At 36.8% G+C, this 19,624-nt stretch overlaps 4 protein-coding genes across 6 annotated transcripts; 2 read left to right on the forward strand and 2 right to left on the reverse strand.

Annotated features, from left to right (window-relative positions):
- Window positions 5,066-6,650, forward strand: LOC109948310 (UDP-glycosyltransferase 90A1-like). Its single transcript, XM_020560916.1, has one exon. It carries the CDS (start codon window positions 5,216-5,218, stop codon window positions 6,638-6,640), a length of 1,425 nt encoding a protein of 474 aa, XP_020416505.1. The 5' UTR covers window positions 5,066-5,215; the 3' UTR covers window positions 6,641-6,650.
- On the reverse strand, window positions 6,635-9,876 carry LOC18784342 (GPN-loop GTPase 3). 3 transcript variants are annotated; one of them, XM_007217199.2, is made up of 10 exons: window positions 9,765-9,876; window positions 9,476-9,678; window positions 8,876-8,984; window positions 8,708-8,789; window positions 8,399-8,484; window positions 7,831-7,934; window positions 7,589-7,719; window positions 7,392-7,485; window positions 7,162-7,217; window positions 6,635-6,961 (listed from the first exon to the last, which is right to left on the reverse strand). In XM_007217199.2, exons 2-10 carry the CDS (start codon window positions 9,518-9,520, stop codon window positions 6,865-6,867), a joined length of 804 nt encoding a protein of 267 aa, XP_007217261.1. In that variant the 5' UTR covers window positions 9,521-9,678; window positions 9,765-9,876; the 3' UTR covers window positions 6,635-6,864. The 3 variants fall into 3 exon arrangements, with proteins under 3 accessions (XP_007217261.1, XP_020416506.1, XP_020416507.1); XM_020560917.1 differs by having other exon boundaries at window positions 9,476-9,622; window positions 9,738-9,826; XM_020560918.1 differs by having other exon boundaries at window positions 9,476-9,622; window positions 9,765-9,808.
- LOC109947941 (glutamyl-tRNA reductase-binding protein, chloroplastic) lies at window positions 10,617-14,039 on the reverse strand. The gene is made up of 5 exons (XM_020559729.1): window positions 13,469-14,039; window positions 13,259-13,339; window positions 11,956-12,060; window positions 11,626-11,775; window positions 10,617-11,049 (listed from the first exon to the last, which is right to left on the reverse strand). The coding sequence occupies exons 1-5, from the start codon at window positions 13,850-13,852 to the stop codon at window positions 10,810-10,812; spliced, it is 960 nt and encodes a 319-aa protein (XP_020415318.1). The 5' UTR covers window positions 13,853-14,039; the 3' UTR covers window positions 10,617-10,809.
- Window positions 14,215-18,783, forward strand: LOC18783894. The gene is made up of 8 exons (XM_020559728.1): window positions 14,215-14,412; window positions 14,876-15,104; window positions 15,281-15,343; window positions 15,507-15,643; window positions 16,169-16,206; window positions 16,304-16,349; window positions 17,479-17,643; window positions 18,396-18,783. The coding sequence occupies exons 1-8, from the start codon at window positions 14,274-14,276 to the stop codon at window positions 18,569-18,571; spliced, it is 993 nt and encodes a 330-aa protein (XP_020415317.1). The 5' UTR covers window positions 14,215-14,273; the 3' UTR covers window positions 18,572-18,783.

The following is a 19,624-nucleotide window of genomic DNA, read 5'->3' on the forward strand; positions in this document are numbered from 1 at the left end:
TGGACTATAGCAGGGCTAGGTGATGCTTGATAAGACAATGGGCTCGAGTTCATAGAACATGTACATCTTTACAGGCTTGTTGCAACCTCCCTACGTGCTGGGTTGCGTATTTGCTTGGTGTGGCATGAGGACCGCAGCTTGTGTAAGCACATACAACAAATCCTTGAATACCCCAATCGAGGCTTCTTTCTTAGTGAAGTGTTGCATTGGGCTTGAAATATATTTGGGCCGTCCTTTGAATTTTTTGGGCTTCAACAGTTGGTTTAGGTGTAATTCTTTTAGATCAAATCAACATGTTGTTGTGTTTGGTCACTTGAGATGTTGTACCCATTTTACCTCTTTTGTGGCTTTGTACTATAATATGTTTCATCAATAATTACTATCACTTTTTCTAAAAAAAACAATGTTAAGTGATTTTTTTAATAGCCCCAAATGAAACCCCAAGGAACTTTCTCTAAAAAAACCCTCATGAACTTAGCTCTCGCCGCTGTCCCCTTTTGAGGGTGGTCGCCTCCTTCCCCACCTCTCTTCTCCTATACCCTTTCCTATCCCCTCTCCTCTCCTTTTCAAACCTTCCCTACCCTCCCTTCTTTGCCTCTCCCCTTTCTCCCCTCATCTCCTTCAAGATCCTCTATTCTCTTTTGGAGTTGTTTACTTGTTTTTTTGGCTGAATTTTTTGCTTTGCTATACTGGCAAGGACATAATTGTCTAGGGTTTAGGCAGCTCTTGTGTTTGCAAATTCAATTTAATTGCAATAGTTTAATCATGCATTCATTGGGATGATTGAATAATCCATATTATATGGGATTATTATCCTATTTTAGTTCAGACAATGTTTTTGTTGTTGTTGTTGTTATACTTTGGACGATGTTTAGGGGGTGCATTCAATTGGGATTTTAAAAGATTATTTTGGGATAAATAAGTCATGTGGTATTCAATTAAGACTTTAAAATAATCTAAAAAAGTCTTGTGGTATTCCATTAAGACTATTAGGATTTTAAAAAGAGAGTGACCAAATCTAGTGGTATTCAATCAAGACTTTAAACAAATAACAACAAGTTTTAAGGTATTCAAAAACTTGCTAATTTCTAAGGTTTTAAATGTGAGATTGTGTGGGATTTTTCTAGTGGGAGGTATAAATACTAAACCCTATCTCAATTTGAACATGGCATGTGTTTGAATTAGAGGAGGTCATCAAATAGAGGGAGAAAAGATATAGACGACAAAGCATGGGAAGTAGAAGGTGTATACAAGGATTAATGTGAATGACTAATCTATTACACTAAGCAAATAGGGAAGATGATGAATAGTTAAATCCATATGGTCCTTCCAAATCTAATAAATCTTATTATATAAATCTTTTAAAATCGAAAAGTGAAAAATCTTGATTATAGAAATTCATAAATAAAATCCTATAAGTCATTACATTCTACTTAAATTTACTAGACTTTTTTTATTTATTTATCATAAAATAGTCTTTTAAAATCCTAATTGAATAGCCAATGGGTTCCCACCACAGTGGTGGTGGCTTCTCCCTTTCCCCCATCACACCCTAGTTCGAACCCCAGAATCGAACTCTAATGTAACAAAAAAAAAAATCTCAATTGAATACACCCACCTTAGATCCAAGGCCACGAACTATGAGTTTTTTTTTTTATTGTTACTTTGATTGTAATAGTTGAGTCCAGTTTTTCTTACAAAAGACAACGATGCATGCCCATTACAATTTACATGGAGTTTTTCTATTAAAAAAATAAATCTATTGGGAATAAGGAGGTGCCCTTTTTAATTTGTTGGATGAAGTTTTAAGCAATTACTTTTTTTTAATCATAGTGAGACTTCATATTGAGACCTTTTTATTTGGTAAAAGAAATATTAGATCGAGAATTTAGTATGTTCTCGACAATTAAGAGCATGCAAAAGAATGTATTTCATAAATTTTTTTTTAAAAGTTACAACAAAGTGGGAATTAAGAAACGATAGTTTACTAGTTTTGTAGAGCCGCCAAAAGTTTGTGCTTGATAGTTTTGTGTTGGCGAGTCTTTAGTTAGGATTTTGGTTCCTTACTATGTTAGGATTTTGGTTACTTACCAATTTATGTAGTCCTATTATACTTGAGATTTATTTCCTATTGTAATTTATATTTATTTTCTATTGTAATTTGGATTTATTTCCTATTTTGTTTAGGGTTGTACTTCTCTATAAATACCTCTATATTGGAGAAGAATAAAATATGAGTATATATGAGCATAACTGAATATAATTTGCCTTACTTTGTTTGACTTGGTATCAGAGCAGGTTGATTGACTGGGTCTGAAGTGGGCATTTACCCTTACCCAATATGTGGTGTTCACATGTTGGGCTTGAATGTTTACCCCTACTCCTTATCCAATACGTGGTGTTCACGTGTTGGGCTTGAATGATTTACTCCGATGTGGACTTGGCTCCACGTGTGGCCCAGTATGTGGTGGTCCCATGTGAGAGGGCGTGTTGAAGAATATGAGTCCCACATCGAAAACTTGACTAAATAAAATACAAAATATAATGAATGGTTCTACTACTAATAACACTGAGGCCTTTTGTGATAAAACCCCACACCTACTGGGCTTTGTAAGTTGGGAACAATATCGGTGTTGTTAGTAGTGGGCCGCTGGCCCGTCTCTCTGAATTTAACTTGGTATTCAAAGCTAGGTTCTCTTGTGACATGTGCTTACGTTCTTCTTGCAATTTAAGTGCTTTCCTCCCCTCCTCTTCGAGGAGGAGGAGGAGGAGGAGGAGGGAGGGAAGGGGGGAATGTGGGGAGGGGGGGGGGGTTAAGGGGGAGTGAAAAAGGGATTTGTTTCTCTTTCATATACCTTATCTTAATGTGTTGCTTGCCCTATTACCTTGGCATATTCCCATGAAGAAATTGCTTATTTTTTGGCTCCGACGACCTCTTCTCTTCAAGGGGAGAGGGGGAGTGAAGCGAAGTTGTGTCTACGTGAATTAGCTAAAGTTGATATAGAAGAATTTGTCCTTGTTTTCAGCTACTGTTTATGTGATTGTTGCCGTTGTTGTGGTTCACTTTGTTTGCTTCACTTAACGTTGTTATGGTCATTGTCGATGATGTTGCTGTGTTTTGATCTATCTCTACCCTAATCCTACACACTACCTATTTCTGCTGCACTATACACTTAGCATATAATCCTAGCCTGCCACAGCTGTCTACCTTGCTACCATCGCTGCCGCCTACCTTGCTATTGCCTTACCTTCTGCCCTGCTCAAGAGTTTCTGTGTTTTGCCTTATCTACTGCCGTGCTCACAGGGCTTCTATGTTATGCCTTATATATTGTTATGCTCACAGGATTTCTGTGTTTTGCCTTACCTACCGTGCTCACAGGGTTTCTATATTCTGCTTTTATGTGTTCTTATATGTGCCATATCTGTTAGGGTTTTTATGACAAGGCCTTCTCTACGGTTGTTTAATTGGTCAATGTCGAGTATGGTGTTCTATGACTCGCTTGTCAAGTTGGGCATGCGAAATATCTTTGCCCCAACTTGAGGGGGAGTGTTGGCGAGTACTTATTTAGTTAGGATTTTGGTTCCTTACTATGTTAGGATTTTGGTTACTTACCCATTTATCTAGTCATATTATAATTGAGGTTTATTTCCTATTGTAATTTATATTTATTTGCTATATTTGGATTTATTTCCTATTTTGTTTATGGTTGTACTTCTCTATAAATATCTCCATATTGGAGAAGAATAAAATATGAGTATATATATGAGCATAACTGAATATTTGCCCTACTTTGTTTGACTTTTTGTTTGAAATAACTTTGAAATACAATTTTGAATGATTGTCTCCAAAAAGTTCGTCTTGAGACGGGATGTTTAATTTTGAGTGCTACTAAATGAATCATAAAATTAACTGAGTACACCATACTACCAAATTAATTATTGACTTATTAATTTATCCTAATATAAAATGGCCAAAAATGATATATTGAATTGTGAAACAAATATAATTTTAATAAGTACACCCTACTCACCATATTCAACTCTAATTAAACGTAGAGAAGTTTTTGTATTGCTTGGTGTTGAAGGCGAACAACACAGCGAGCATTGGCGGAGGCCCAAGTAGGTGTTGTTGAATGTTCGTTCCTTTACCCATTCCTTTGCCGACCAACAGCCCTCCATCGCTGCCCAACAACTCCTCCAGTAGACAAGAAGGTTAAAGAAATTATTAAGAAACTAAATCCGAAAGTGGAACACCATCTAACTATTCATAACAATCATTGAAGTTATGAGCTGGATCTAAAGTTCAAATATAAGAAAGCATTTGGGATATAGTTTTCATTTGAATCAAGTTTGCAGTAGCTATTATACCCATACGGCTTACTGTCGAACCAGTTTTAACAAATTCATTTTGAAGACTAAATCAAAACCTCACTTAGATGAGAAAAAACTGAATTTGCAGAACAAATAAAAACCCAGATTTGTTCAAATTGACTCCTTTTAATGTGAAAAACAAAAGCTTTAGAAGAAATTAAAATATGACGTGGCAAATGAGATGTATTGCCATGTCATGTGCCACATGTATTGGTATTCAAAAGTTGAGGTTTAAGTTGGTGCCCATAGCGTTATTAGTGTGATAAAGTGTTATGGGTGTACTAAGAGTAATTTTAGTAGTTAAATATGGTGTACTTAGGTAATTTTACATTATGATTTAAATATTAGGGTTTACTTACATCATAGGGTGTATCAATTAATTTTAGAGTTCATTTAGCAACATTATATCTTAATTTTAATTATTAGGACAATGTTACTAGTACAAATAAAAATATAAATGTAAGTACATGTTTACACTCTTGTTAAAGTTTGTTTTATCTTCAAAACAACTAGTATATTAATCTCAATTTTAAATCCATTAAAAAAAAACCATTAATTATTCTTTGTTGTAATTAATCACATTTGCAAAGAAAATCTACTCACTCACAAAATGGTGGCAAAGTGCAGAGAATTAAACATTGAATGAAGGCATAGGTAATTAGATTAATTGCACTTTGAAATTGAAAATGCGGAGCCTCACACGTTTAGGAAAGCCATTAAACTCTATAAGATTCTATGAACAATACGTAGATTTAAAATTCTAATTCAATAATCAAACTCTATAAATAAAACCCAACTCATATATTTTTCCCCACTCATTCGAATTTTGCTACTTCCAGTGACCATGGCTGCGTCCTCTCCATCACCACCACCACCCCATGCAGTAATTTTCCCTTTCATGGCTCAAGGCCACACCATTCCATTGCTAGACATATCCAAGGCCTTGTCAAGCCGTGGCCTGAAAGTCACCGTCGTCACCACCCCGCAAAACGCACCGTTTATAAGCTCCAAAGTTTCAGACTGCTCGTCAATCTCCATCTCCGTCGTGCCATTTCCAAGCGTCCCTGACCTCCCTCGAGGCTGCGAGAACACCGCCAGCCTCCCTTCCATGGAGCTCCTCGTTCCTTTCATCGCAGCCACCAAAAAAATTAAACAGCCATTCGAAGCTCTTCTGAAGGAGATGGTGGAAAATGGTTCCCGCCCAATTTGCGTAATCTCTGACTTCTTTCTCAGTTGGACGCTCGACACGTGTCGCTCTTTCGACATTCCACGTGTTGTGTCGCATGGGATGGGGGTGCTGCCCATGGTTGTTCTTAAAACCGTTTCTTCTATGGATGTCCAACGTGAAACGACGTCGGTTTCGGGTTCTGTAGTAGAGTTGCCCGATTTGAGTCTTCCGTTCGCATTGGATAGATCCGACTTACAGCCCCGGAGTAATGACCCGGAGGCTGACCCGTTTTCACGTATGATATGGGAGGTTGAAGAGGCCGATAGGAATAGCTGGGGTGTGATTGTGAATAGCTTTCAGGAGCTTGAATGCGAGTACGTGGCTGCATTGGAAGCTTTGCACAAGCAGGCCAAGGCATGGTGTGTGGGGCCCGTTCTGCTCTATGATTATATTCCACCAGGGACTCGTGGGTCCCACGATAAGAGTGAATCATGTCCCTACATCAAGTGGCTGGATGAGCAAGACGGATCCAGTGCGGTGATCTACGTGTCCTTCGGTACACAAGCACGGTTGTCGGGGGATCAGATGGACGAGATCGCTTACGGGCTGGAGATGGCAGGATGTCGGTTCATTTGGGCCGTCCGATCGGGGACCTGGGCTTCGGATGAAGGATGGGAGAGAAGGGTGGAAGGGAGAGGGTTGGTTGTATGTGATTGGGTGGACCAGCGGAGTATCCTGGCACACCCAAAGGTGGGAGGGTTTTTGAGCCATTGTGGGTGGAACTCGGTGTTGGAGAGCTTGTCAATGGGGGTCCCTCTATTGGCCTGGCCAATGGGAGCAGAGCAACCACTGAATGCCAAGTATGTTGCAATGGGATTGAAAGCAGGGTTAATGGTTTCACAAGGGCAGATCACTGCCCTTGATCGCCATGTGATTTGTGATGGAATAAAGGAGTTGATGGGAGGTGAGAAGGGGAGGAGGGCTAGGGAGAGGGCAGGGCTATTTGGGACCATGGCAAGGCATGCCGTGGAGAAAGGCGGATCGTCGGATAAGAAATTGGATGAATTGATCAAATGCCTAATTGCCAACAAAAAGGAATAAAACATGTAAAAGTTTGTATAGCCTTGATACTGTAATAGAAGTTATACAAATCAGAAATGTACTTCATATAGTTCTACTCTTTCACATATAATTCTCATATTTCAAACAAGAGTTAATAATTTGGTCTTACATATTCACAATGCTACCCCCCTTTAGATCATTTAAAGATCAAGAGTTAAAAGTTTAATAAGGTAGCTCAGCCATCTTCTAGATCATCAAGTTCCTTAATCTTCATCTTCTGGATCAAAATCCTTAATCTTCACGTCAGCATCTTCTCCATACTGAATGCAGGTATCGATCTGAGCCAGGACATAGCTTATGCTGCCAAAAAAGAGAAGGAAAACACAAGAAACATTACTCTAAGATTAATTACCTGTTAATAAAAGAGTTAATGTAAAGAAAATGAAAACACAAAAACAATTTAAAGTAATCTACAGATTCAAAACATCTTAGACGTGCAAAACAGTAATCACAAGATAAGACTAAAGACATCCAGGCAAACATGCATAAAAATAGAGTACCTTGTCGCCTTTCTCAAGTTTAGAGGCACAAAACTCACCATGCCATAATTATCAACCTAACAAACCAAACAGTAGAAGATGGTCACTATTTGCAGTAATGCAATTTTTGTGTATTTTTATGTGTAGACCAATATAGATATTGTGCATCGTGACCAAAATCTTGAGAACTCCTGCAATAAATCTCAAAGTTCAAAAAAGTATTCTTGGGTTTTCAGTGGCTTCTCACTTACCAGTTCAACCAAAGATTTGTTTAGCTTTGCAAACTGAGGAGCCATGCGTTGATTCAACTCTGATAACAAAACTTGAGGCTCCGGATTCAAGAAACTGAAACATTAAAAATGCAGAACAGATTGAGCAATTAAAATAAGCTAAACAGATTGAAAAAACATGCAAGGTGTTAACAGTTAGAGAGAATAGAGTATCCCACTCTTCAACATCCTTTTTTTTGGCCACAAGGTCCATTTTGGAGAGGATATTGACATGTGGTACTTCAAGTTGAACCATTGCAGAAAGGGATGACATGCACCCACTAATAAACTTTGTCACATCCGTCATGAACTGTTTCAATAGAAATTGGAACGATTTATTTGGGGAGACAAACAGAATAACGAGTAATGCCAAGACAGGAAGAGAAAAGGCTACAGAGTAGAACATAAAAGTTATACAGACCTGTGAATCAAGCAAGTATACGGCGCAGATGCTGAAATTTTTACGCTTCAAATGGTCCACAAAGTTCTTTAGCACAGGAACATGCGAAAAAAGTTCTATCTGGCCTATATAACAAAAGCAGAAGTCTCAAATTATTTTGTGTCACACAATTCCTTTAAAACACACACACACAGAACTAGGAGCCTTGACATAATTCTACTTTACTAGAATGAAAAACCATGCAGTACCAATTTTTAATCCTATTTCTCGAAAGTTAAATCACTGATAGCATCGTGGGGTAATAAGTGACCGAGGAAAATATATCTATACGAATGCCTTCTAGATAAACGGCCCCTCTTTTAGATAAACAGATACACGAGCCCTAGTTCTTTCCTTTTTTTGTTTATTTACATAGTATTCTTTCCCTAACCCTATAAAAAACTCCATCATTTCACTTTTTTCCTTTTAATGTAATTACTTTCATAAAAGACCTTAACCTCATTGTAGTCAGCTTTTCATCGATAGATCTCAACCACTAATGCATGATAATAAATACAGACATCAAAGCATGCAGTGTTAGTATGGATACCTGGGCAGTCAAAAACTAAGTAGTCATCATCCAAGTAATTGTCCAATTCCTCTGTGAGCCAATCATCCAGATTGTCTTCAAGGTGTCTAGGAATCAAGATTAAGGCCATTCACCAAAGAATTAAAGTTTTTACAGAGAGGGATCACACCTGGAAGTGGTATAAATGATTCACTGTTTTTTCCACATGTAAACATTCCATGTCTGTTAGCCCTTTAAAAAATTGCAATCCTCACAGGTGAAAAATAAACAAGAAGAAACAAAACCATAAGAAATGCAAAGAAAAATTTGAGGGGAAAAAATAAAGGATACTCCATGCAGTACAAAAGTCCACCATTGGGACCCAATCCAAGTTCCTCCATCACATCATCCAAGGAAACAAGCTCCCTAATATCTGCAAGAGGGAAAAGAGAAGAAGAGAACACAAGTTGAGTGCAGTGAATGAAAACAAGTGACCAAATAAATGAATTGACTACTTACCTAAGGCCACAGGGTAGTCAAAATTTTCCGCAGCAGGATCCAAGTTAATAATATGAATATTCCTCCCAACAGTTGTACAGTGTTCGTGCAATTTAGAGCAATAAGTCGACTGGTTGCAAGAAGCAAACAAATTCATCAAAAATAATAATGGGTAAACAAAAGACCTCAAAGAAAATATTAATCATAGTGATTTCCCATGTGATTATGATGTATCCCACATTCAAACAGTGTTGGGGCAAATTAGAGCAATTAGTCAGCTGGTTGCAAACGAACTCATCAAAGTGAGTACATAAAAAATGCAAACATATTAATCAAAACTCATTGCCCATGTGATTATTATGATGCATCCCACACTCACATTCAAACAGTGTTAGTGTAAATTACAGCGGAAAATCGACTGGTTCCAAGAAGAGAACTCAACAAAACAAGAAATGGGTACATAAAAACATAAAAAAAAATATATAATCATAGTGATTGCCTATGTGATTATGATGTATCCCACATTCAAACATTTGGTGCAAATTAGAGCAAGAAATCGACTGATTCATGTATTGGGTACATAAAAAAAATTAAAAAATGTCAATCATGGTGTGAAATTACCTTGCCGCTGCCAGCAGGGCCAATAACCAGTTGTGCATAACCCATTTTAGATATCTGGGTTTTCTTCCGAAGCTGCTAATTCAGAGAAGAACACTGAGAAAGTTGAAGATTGGGGAAGACGAGAAGATTGCAACTGCGAGATATGCACTGCACCAAACGCAAATTGCCAACAACCAATCGAGGGTATTAGAGAGTCCCATCACCTGCTTAAATATAATACAAGAATATATTGTTAATGAATTCTGATTAATTAAATACGAACCCTCTCAAAACCCAGAGAGAGCTTTACCTGCTCTGCTTCTCTCTGATAGAAAAGGGTCTAGGGTTTTTGACATTTTATGATGAGTCTTTTTATTTTCCCTTCGTTTTTTCTTTGTCTTTTGCCGCTATTTTTTCTTTCTTTTTATTTTCTTCTTTTTCAGAATGGTGCACGTCATCATGCTGATTGTGGATTTGTTTTCTTCTTTTTATTTTTTATTTTTTTTTTCTTTCTGGGACTGGAATATGTTGCATTTATGATGAAAAAACTTTTTTTTTAGGGAGATTCACTATTATATCCGATATATAAGAGCTCAAATTATTAAAAAATTATATATGAAATGGACTTTAAAAATACACTCAAAGCTCGTTTACAACATAACAAAAAAGCTTTTAACTTCTTTTAAATTACAAAATTGCCATTGATTTCTTAAAACAAACCAAACCCCAAAACCTCATAAAAAAGCCCAAAACACTTAATATGGCATCAAAGTAATTTAATAATCAAAATTAAATTCAATATGGTCAACTTTCCTTGTTTGGATTTGTTTATAGAAATTAAATGATTTAAGATTTATTTATAGTTTTTTGTATTTATGAAAGTATGAAAATAGATTTGTTATGAAAGGATGAAAAGAGTTGCATTCAGCCAGCTTGACTACATTACAGCAAATAAATTCCGAAAGGTAACAATTCCTCTGAGAACTTGATAACATTGTGAACCTTTACATAAATTTTCAAGACATTAGAGTATAATGGCATTTTTTTTGTTGCCAAAGTTAAGAAATGGGAGAAGGGTTTTCTCACACACACGGGTCTCCAAGTCAAGATTCTTTTTCACTAGGCTAGACTCCGTTAGCAAGTATAATGAGATTATCTTTGCCATAAAAAGGATTAAAATTTAATTCTCAAATTATATGGAACTCAAACACAATCTCAAAATTGTGACATCTCAGAAAGTTAGTACTAAGGGCATATTAAAAGCCTTGTACAAAGTAACAAGCTCAACCAAGTTGCCTCTTTTGCAGCTAAAGTAAGCATATCAATACATTTTATAAACGCAGCACACAGAAAGTTTACTGTCCCTTGTATGCTATCTGCTTAACTTGTTTCACTCTGTCAAAATCTGGGGCATAGAAATTCTTTTCCACCTCCCAAGCTAATTGAGACATACAATTAAACGTTGATTTTGCACCCTTCTCGTCAATCACATCCCTGGGAAAGGGAATGCGAACCTCGAATATACCTTCCTGAGGAGACCAAAGACGCAAGTCAAAGCCTAACCGATCAATCCAAATCAATTTTGCTTCAGAAACCTGCAAAGCAAAACAGTGTACCATGACCACATAGCAAGAGAAAATACAACTAAACGCAGATTCACTGAAAGTGATGTACAAACCAGTCCTCAAGGAATGTTAATAAACGCTTTTACTAAACAGTTAATGCTCCTCAAGCTTCTTGAAGAAAAATGGTTATTTGGTTTATAGATATCCTGTAATAGAAATGGAAGGTTTTTCTGACACCTCAATATTGTTAAACAGGCAATGATACAAATTATGGGTTGGATGACTGAAAAATGACATTGGAGTTAACTTGGGATTGTCAATTAGTCCATCTTTTAGGCAAGAGTTGAAACACTCCTTCAATTAAATCTGCTAGGATGATTTATTGCATCAAATTGCATGAACCCCTCAAGTGAAAGCTCACTCATTGGTTGCTTTCTTTTCAAGGTTAAAAAACACATTAGTTTTGACCCAAACCTTGCAACTAGTCTTGGCATTGTCTAGTTTAAGTTAACAAATCTTGTATGTAATTGAGTGTTTCCGGTAGTGAGGAATCAATATGCAACTGAATACATAACCAACGATCACAAAAAGTTGGTTGGCACAAACCTGGAAGTTCAAATCAGCATAGATGTTGCAGAAACGGTTAATATCTTCAATGTTGTTGGTGTTTATCTCATTCACTAGCTTTTCCGCAAAGTCCCGAAGAGGATCAGGTTGTGCATTTTTATAATCTGAAGATGTAATCCATACACCACCCTGTGAGAGTATCATCAAAGTTAGAAAACAGATAAGCCTTTGAATAAGTCCTCTGTCTAAATACATACCAAGTTAAGAGCTACAGGCAAAACTTTATAGGATTAGGCCATACCAGTATCGTAAATAACTATTGCTTATAATTACTAGTCCAGCACAGGAGCAAATAAAACACCAAAATACCTCTTTAAAGTCCTCCAACTGAAGTACCCGTTCCACAGAAACAACATATATAAGGTCTTCGTTGACTTCTTCTCCAAACCTCTTTGTCCATACTGAATGAAGGTACTGACAGTAACGGCATTGAACATCCAAATGAAAGATCAGATTATAACAATATAACACCTCACACATACATACTAGCAAAAAAACAGATCACATATGAATGCTTTTTATTAGCTTTAAATGGATCAATAGGGCTCTTTTAGTTGAAAATAATAGATTAATAAGGTATCAAGAAGCCACTACACATAATACCTACATGGGACTGTCTATGCTTCTGTTGGAGGACTGAGTCCAGCACATAAATCCAACCACACAATGCTGGAGTTTAGGTCTGTACAAAATTTGGACGACCAACTAAGTCAGGAAGGTTCATTGCCAAGCCAATATACTAAAGTGGTGTGAAGTCTAGACACAGCCTGGTCCAAAAAGCCCAAAGCATGACCACAGAAATATTTTGCCTCAGGTTGCAGTGATTCTGGGTATCTGGAAACTGATTTTCTATAAGATTTCCTTTTTTGGGTTTAATTTAATTGTGTTGCTTATTATTAAGAAATCTTTTCCTTTTTATATCAGATTGCTTCTCTATAAGCAAGGCTTTGTAAGAGATACACAAACTGAAATTTTCGGCAAGATCACTTTATTTTAATGTTGAGGTTCCAATAAACTTCTCCCATGTGAGATTCCTGGAAGCCCTTACAACATATCTTATCCTCTAATTTTCTGCCCTTATATTCAACTTCCAATTAACCCAAACAATAATCCAACCCAATCCTAATGTCAAAAATGCATATAACACACAAAACAATAACCTGCACCTCAGACGCATAATATGGTACATGGTGGTCAATCATAACTCATACTGTTTAAAGGTTATGCAGCCTGGGGCATATGAGAGATAGCTCTAGTACTTACTTGAAAAAAGCCATGGCAGTCTGCCATAAACATCCTAATATTCTATCCTAATGCAAATAATGCAATCATAATTTGAAACGGACTAGTTGCAGTTGGTGGAAGACTACGGAAGTTCGACCAAAACCAAGCATCGTAAATATGTTTACTTTCAAGTTATGCATCCTTCACAGTGAATTCCATCTTTAGTCCCCCAAAAGACCAGCAACAATTATGCTTTTAACATGCTTCCTTTAAACAACTTAAGCAGCACACTAACAACGAGCTAATTACATTGTAACGTAAATGATAAATTGATAAATAACAGAGCTCTTCCAAGTAAACCTATTCGACCTAAGCAAACATAATTTACCTTCAACATCTTCCTGTCTTCTGGTTTGTCAATGCTACCTAATATCGTGCATTGAGGCGTCCGCAGCCCACATTGCTCTAACTGTGCACCAAAGAAAATAACAACGCCGCCTTACATTGAGCTTCATAATCAACCATATACCTTAGAAAATTAGAGCCCTTTAAGGCCGTGAACAAAATGCAAACACATAGTGTTCGGTGAGAAAAGCACCTGGACATGGAAGCTAGACCTCCTGTCAATGGAGAACTGCCGATTAGAGGCATTCAAGCACAAGACTGGAGTGCCTTCTGGGTCAACAGCGAAGCGAACGCCAATACCCAAAGGCCAACCTTCTTGGGTCAAAGTAGAAAGCGTGCCCACAGACACCAACTCCATAATAGTCCTTGAAACCTCAGCCGGAAACGGCTTATGGGTCTTCTTCTCCAAGTGGGTCGGCTCTGAAACAGTCGAAAGCGAGCATTTTAGTGTTCTCCACTGAGTTTTGAGAAACGGATTTTGCTTTGAAGGAGTGAAGAATTGGGTTTTGGGAATTGGTTTTGAAGGAGTGAATGGAAGAGCCACATGGGTTGTGAGAGATTGAGTTTGGAGAAGCATTTGATGGAAAGCTCGTGTAAGATTGTTAATTCAATTGGGTTGATTTCTGAGAAGTAGAGACAAATGTGAGAATTTTTTGGTGGTCAATGAGATTGAGAGGGCTGCAGACTTTTAAAAAAAAAAGTGACAGTTTCGACAACAGTTGAGAATGGAGGAGGTGGTGGTGATGACGATTATGATGATAAGTTGGAAAGGGATCGGAAAAATGTGAAGAAAATGAGAGCAGAGATCATGTATCTGCGGCTGCAAGATAAGCGGAGTAGGGCCTAGGGATGTAACAAATCGAAAGCCAGATGGGTGTTGAAGTTTGACTTGAAATTTAAAAAAAATCGTTTTTTGGGGCACAAAAATAAACCTTCTTTCTATTTCTAGAGTGCCCTCCAAAACCCAAAAACTTGTTTTGCATTTTGATGAGAAGCAAATGAAGGCAGAGGCAGCAGCAGCAACCTTCAACAATCCCATTCGTCCCCTCCCATCCAATCTCTGCTCATCACCCATTTCCCGCCAAATCAACTTCCCTTACCAAAGGTGTCTACTTGGTCGATATAATTCCGTCAAAGGTGAGTTCTTTTTCACTCCTACGTAATTTGTAAACTCCGCAACTCAATCTCCATACAAAAAGAAAAAAAGAAGAAGACGTTATTTTCCTCTTGTTTAGTTGCGGAGGCAAGTAAGCACAATAAGTAGATAACCCAGAATTTCATTGAAGTGTTAAGTCAGTGAACCAGCTCGTTGTTCGGTTTAGCCAAAGCTTTAGTTTTTTTTCGTAAGTAATTGGAAAAATGAAGCTCAATTTTTTATTTTCTCTGAAATCAAAAGGGCCATATCATGTTGTTCATTTGTTCAAGCTTGTGAAACTGTACTTTTGCTTGTGTGATTTGTGTGTACTTATGTATGGACTTACGTGTTTGTGTGTATAACTGCAAATTATGCTCCTTTAGTTTTGTCTTGTTGTCTCCAGTTTTAGAAAAATGGCATGTACTTGTGTGAACATATGATTATGGTCTTTATTTGGGCGTGCAGGCTTGCAGTTGTACAGCCGTGGGTCTCTACAGTATACTGGGGGTGTAGTTTGTGCTGTCAATGGAGGTGGGAGAGGGTATGTATCTTCGTGGGACGAGAAACCATATGAATATCTTCCAACTGGGAGAAAATCTTACTTGGATGAGCAAGACATTGTCACATTTCTTGACCCTCCTAAGGACTTGATTCCTCTGGACTCGGCTTCTTACAATCCTGCTGCATATCTTTGGTCAGTTTTTTCAATCATTATCATTTTTTTAATTTTAACTCTTTTATGTTATTTTGTTACTTAGATTTATGGTACTTTGAAGTTATTCTTTGTTGTTGTGAAAATGCTGAGAAAAAGAACAAATATTAATTCTTAATCTGTTACCGTTTTTAAAATTGTATGTCTGTGTTTGTTAGGAAAAAAATTGATGATATCCCCCCCGAAAGGCGTCATCGACTGCTGCGATTGCTAGAACCTAGGTAACTTGTTTATGTTATACTATAAAATCCATTGAATCTCGTCTTACAATGACAAGTTATGAAGACATAAGGCAAGTATGTATCTTTATTTTATAAAGAATTTTTCTTTTGAAATTAATAGATTGAATGTAGAGTCTTTGACATCTGGACAATTTTAACGCAGGCTCATATCAAGAGCTTGGGAGATAGCTGGCACAAGATACGAGGATCCCAACTTAGCCAAGAGAAGTGCATCTAAATTGTTGTCCAATGAAGATGGTGCAATTTCTCTTGAATATTATAATTGCCGAACAAATGGAGGTAACTTACATAGATCAAGCTCTTTCTACTGGAAGCTCTAACGTCCTCATTAGTGCTTTTTAATAATTAATATAATCTGTTGGTTGGGGTAGTTTATTGGTTTACAGTTCATAAACTATTGATGTCAAGAACATGAAAGTTTCTGCTTATATGATGTTAAAAACTACTTGCTGACTTTATCTAGATGAGCGGAAGTTTCCTCTTTTAGTTGGATTTTTTTTTTTTTTTGTAGAACTGTTTTAGTTGGAAATAGCACATTTCTGGTCATAATTGGATGGTTATTTGCTATACCCCCTTGTTGAAGTAGGCTTTCTCAAACTTCTGATTGCATATTTTAACCGGTTCATTTTCTGAGAATTTATGTGCTTAATTTCCTTATATAGGCTAGGTTACTTGCTCGCAAATGCCACCTTTTTCTGTTATAGCAATAACCCGTGGAGAAGTATATTTTGAGCCTCCTTTTAATCTGAATCTTATTTACCTTTCAAAAAATTTGTGGCACTGATATTGGATAATCTTTAATAGGACCAATGCCCATTTCTTGGATAAACTCTTTCAAGAAGGTAACTCCTGTACTCCTATTGATTTTTCCTTTCTTCTCCCTGCTTGAATATGCATGCATTGTAGGGGATGTGTAATTGGATGTTCTGCAAATTCCAGGCAATTTTTTCTTGGAAGGACGGGGAGATTTATGGACGATTTATTGGTAACTTATTTACCCTCTATGATTTTTGTAATTTAATTTTGCTTTTTTTTTACTACACATCTCGTGAAAATTAAAATTGAATTGAATGTAGCATATTCCCTTGCTTCATAATATTCATGGGGATTGGCAATGGATGAGTTCCTGTGATCTTTATTTTCCCATTTACATCTATCTATATCATTTCTAAATCATTTTCGGTGCAATTTTTAAGGTGATGGATGAGTTATTGAATCTTTATTTTCCCATTTACATCCGTCTATAATTTCTAATGTAAGATGGTAGGTCTGATTGTCAGTGCAATTATTACGGCTGAAGTTAGAGTTGCATGAATAATATTATGCAAGTTGATGGAGTAGACCTCCAAAATACATATTGTTATATGGGTAAATTATGAGTTTCAGCTACTGTATTTATCAAGTCATACTTATGAAGTTACGGTAAATTCAAATACTTATGTTTAATGCTTCCCCCTCATGTTGCATTAGTTAGGACAAGTGATGACAGAAATTCAGTGCCATAAGATTAATAAGCTTCATTGGTTACTAATTTAGATTCTTATTGGTCCATGATATACAATATATAGTTCCTTTCTGTAGCATTATGGACATAACTTAGAGCTATGGTGTGGGAAATGAGAGGAGGTGGAAGATTGAGCTACAAGCATCTATCTAAAACTGTAGGATAGAACAGGAGCTGTTCTTAATGGAGGAATTGCAGAGGGAGCGAGCTGCTCTGATAGTTTAAGGTTTGGTGAATGTTATAAGGCAGTGCAGTAAAACTAGAGGAAAGTTAATCCATATCTTGGGGAAGAATCCAAAAAGATTTATTTTGTTTCCAAAGAAAGGAACCCAAATAGAACTATTGATACTATCAATAGTTTGGAATAAGAAATAGAACTACCGATACTGTAATTTAACATGTACTTTGAGGTTTCTTATAATAGCTGTAAGTTTCATATTTTAGTTGAAAGTTTTAGGATGGGTTTGTTTTGGATGTTTTCAATCACTTTTTCATTGCATGGTTTGCAATTCCAAGAGTAGAGGTTAATTGGCTACAACTAATCAAGTTTGTTGATATAACTCTAAGCAGTTTGTTGATATTACTCTTAACAATTATTGTAATGAATCAGGTGGATCATTTGTTACTGGACTTGCAAATTCCTTTAGTCCATTGTACTTCGTAGTGAGACAGCTTAAGGAAGTAATGCCAACTGAACAACCTTGTGATCTAGCATATGAATTTGGGGATGGGCTGTTTGATCTCCATGAATACCCAGAGGGTTTTCCAAAACCAGGTATGATTTTCCATACATCCAATGCAATGTGGTCACTAGTTCACTATTAGCAGTGGTCATTCTTTGCAAAAGTTTCGTTTAGATTTTTTATTATATTCAAAGAAATTAATCTTAACTTTTCCAATGAAAAAGCTAAGTACAAGAGAAAAGAATGTTCTGACGAGGTGTCTTAATCTAATAAATTAGACATGGTATCTTAGCCTATTCAAAAATTATAAACTTAGACATGGTAGATCATCTCAACGATGTTTCTAAAAGATGTGGAGTAATTGGAGCACTTGGTGCACAGGTCCAGTAACTTTGATCTCTATAAATAGGTGTGTACACAATACACATATCATATACTCCTAACCATTCTTACCTATATTTTGCATATATTGTAAGTCTTCTCAACATGCTTTTCCTTAGGTTCTCAATTTTCCCCAAAAAAAGTTTATGTTCTCGGTTCCCATCACTTTCCACTTCCAGTTCTCGTATCATCTCTACTTTCTTTGAGCTATGATTGAAAACTGTCTGGCCATACTAACTGCCAATGAGCTGTGTTTGCCACTGGGTTTAGTTGTGGTACCAGCTGTTTGCCAATAAGTTGTCTGTTTGCTCAAACATTAGCTTCTGCAAGGGCCATTAATAACCCAAGCTCAAGTATATTTTCCGTATGCAAATTTATTTTTGGGTTTGTAGCATATGTATGGTATTCACTGATATAATTATCTAACTGTAAATAATTTTATATGTGCATTTTGTTTTTGTAGTCAAGCATCCATATCCTTTCAACGATCAAGTGGTTGTGTATGTTCGTCATCTGGGACCGGGTGTTTCAGTAGGGCAAGCATGGCAAGAAGGAAAAGAATTACAACAGGTACCACAAAAGTTATGCAGCGAGATTCTGATGGTGAAAGATTATTCTGCTCTTAGAGAAAATCAGTAATCGTTCTCATGAGGATCATATTTTAGAAAAGGTGAAAGACTATGCTGTAATCATTTGTAGCTGGGGAGCTCATGTTGTAAGGTGTTTGGAAAACAAGTACAGAAGGGGTAGGGATCAGGAGAAGATCAATTCCTGTTAGTGTAAGCCAACAGCAAGTGATTCAAATTAATTTGATCTATAAAGTGGTTTTTTATCAAAGCCTTGTTTATCAAGGTGGCAGCATTTATTTTTGATGAAGTCAAGATATATAACAAATTATTCAATTAATATGGTTAATGCTGGGTATAGAAGCAAATGTGTTTTGGAAGAATGAACTGGGAATTTTCAGATCAGCATATTCCAAACCTGTCAAATTAGTGTTATGGACATTTAGTGCAGCACATGAAAGGCCTTAAAGGACATGAAAACGCTAGGCAGCCTGGCTACAACTTATTATCATTTAAACAAGCCACCAACTAATTGTAAGGATTGCTGATGATGCCTGCCTTAGATTTTTTTTTTTGAGTTATAAATTCCTCATGGCAAGTTGCTTGCTCAATGTCAAGGAGCATGTGATTATGTTGATAATCAATTATCAGTATTTATCATTATGGCCATCAGGCCCATCATGGCATTGCTTAAGCCATCGTCCATGAGGAAGAACACTTGTGTAGAACTTTTGCTATCCCCGGCTAATAACGGTATGCCACGCGTGATAATTTTTTATTTAGCAAATTGTGAATGGCCGGGGATAACCATTTCACACAAGTTTTTCTACTCCATGAGAGCAATTGAGTTCAGTGTGTGAAAAGGCAAAATAAACTTGGTGCACCAGAGGGTAAAGTAAACCAATAGAAGAGAAACTCTTAACCAAAGAGGCATTTGATGAAAAGGGCACAACACACCACATCAAAAGTGGCTTTTGGCAAAGAGTTTAGGGTGTGACAATTGAATGTAACGATGAGAGGATGTGACTCTTCGTTAAAAGAAATTACATATGTTTGGGAAATGTTACACCTATTGACTGTTTATAAATAGACAAGTCAAACAAAATGATTTTTTTTTCTCTCTCAC

This window comes from Prunus persica, chromosome G3 (genome assembly GCF_000346465.2).
Source record: "Prunus persica cultivar Lovell chromosome G3, Prunus_persica_NCBIv2, whole genome shotgun sequence".
Classification (NCBI taxonomy): domain Eukaryota; kingdom Viridiplantae; phylum Streptophyta; class Magnoliopsida; order Rosales; family Rosaceae; genus Prunus; species Prunus persica.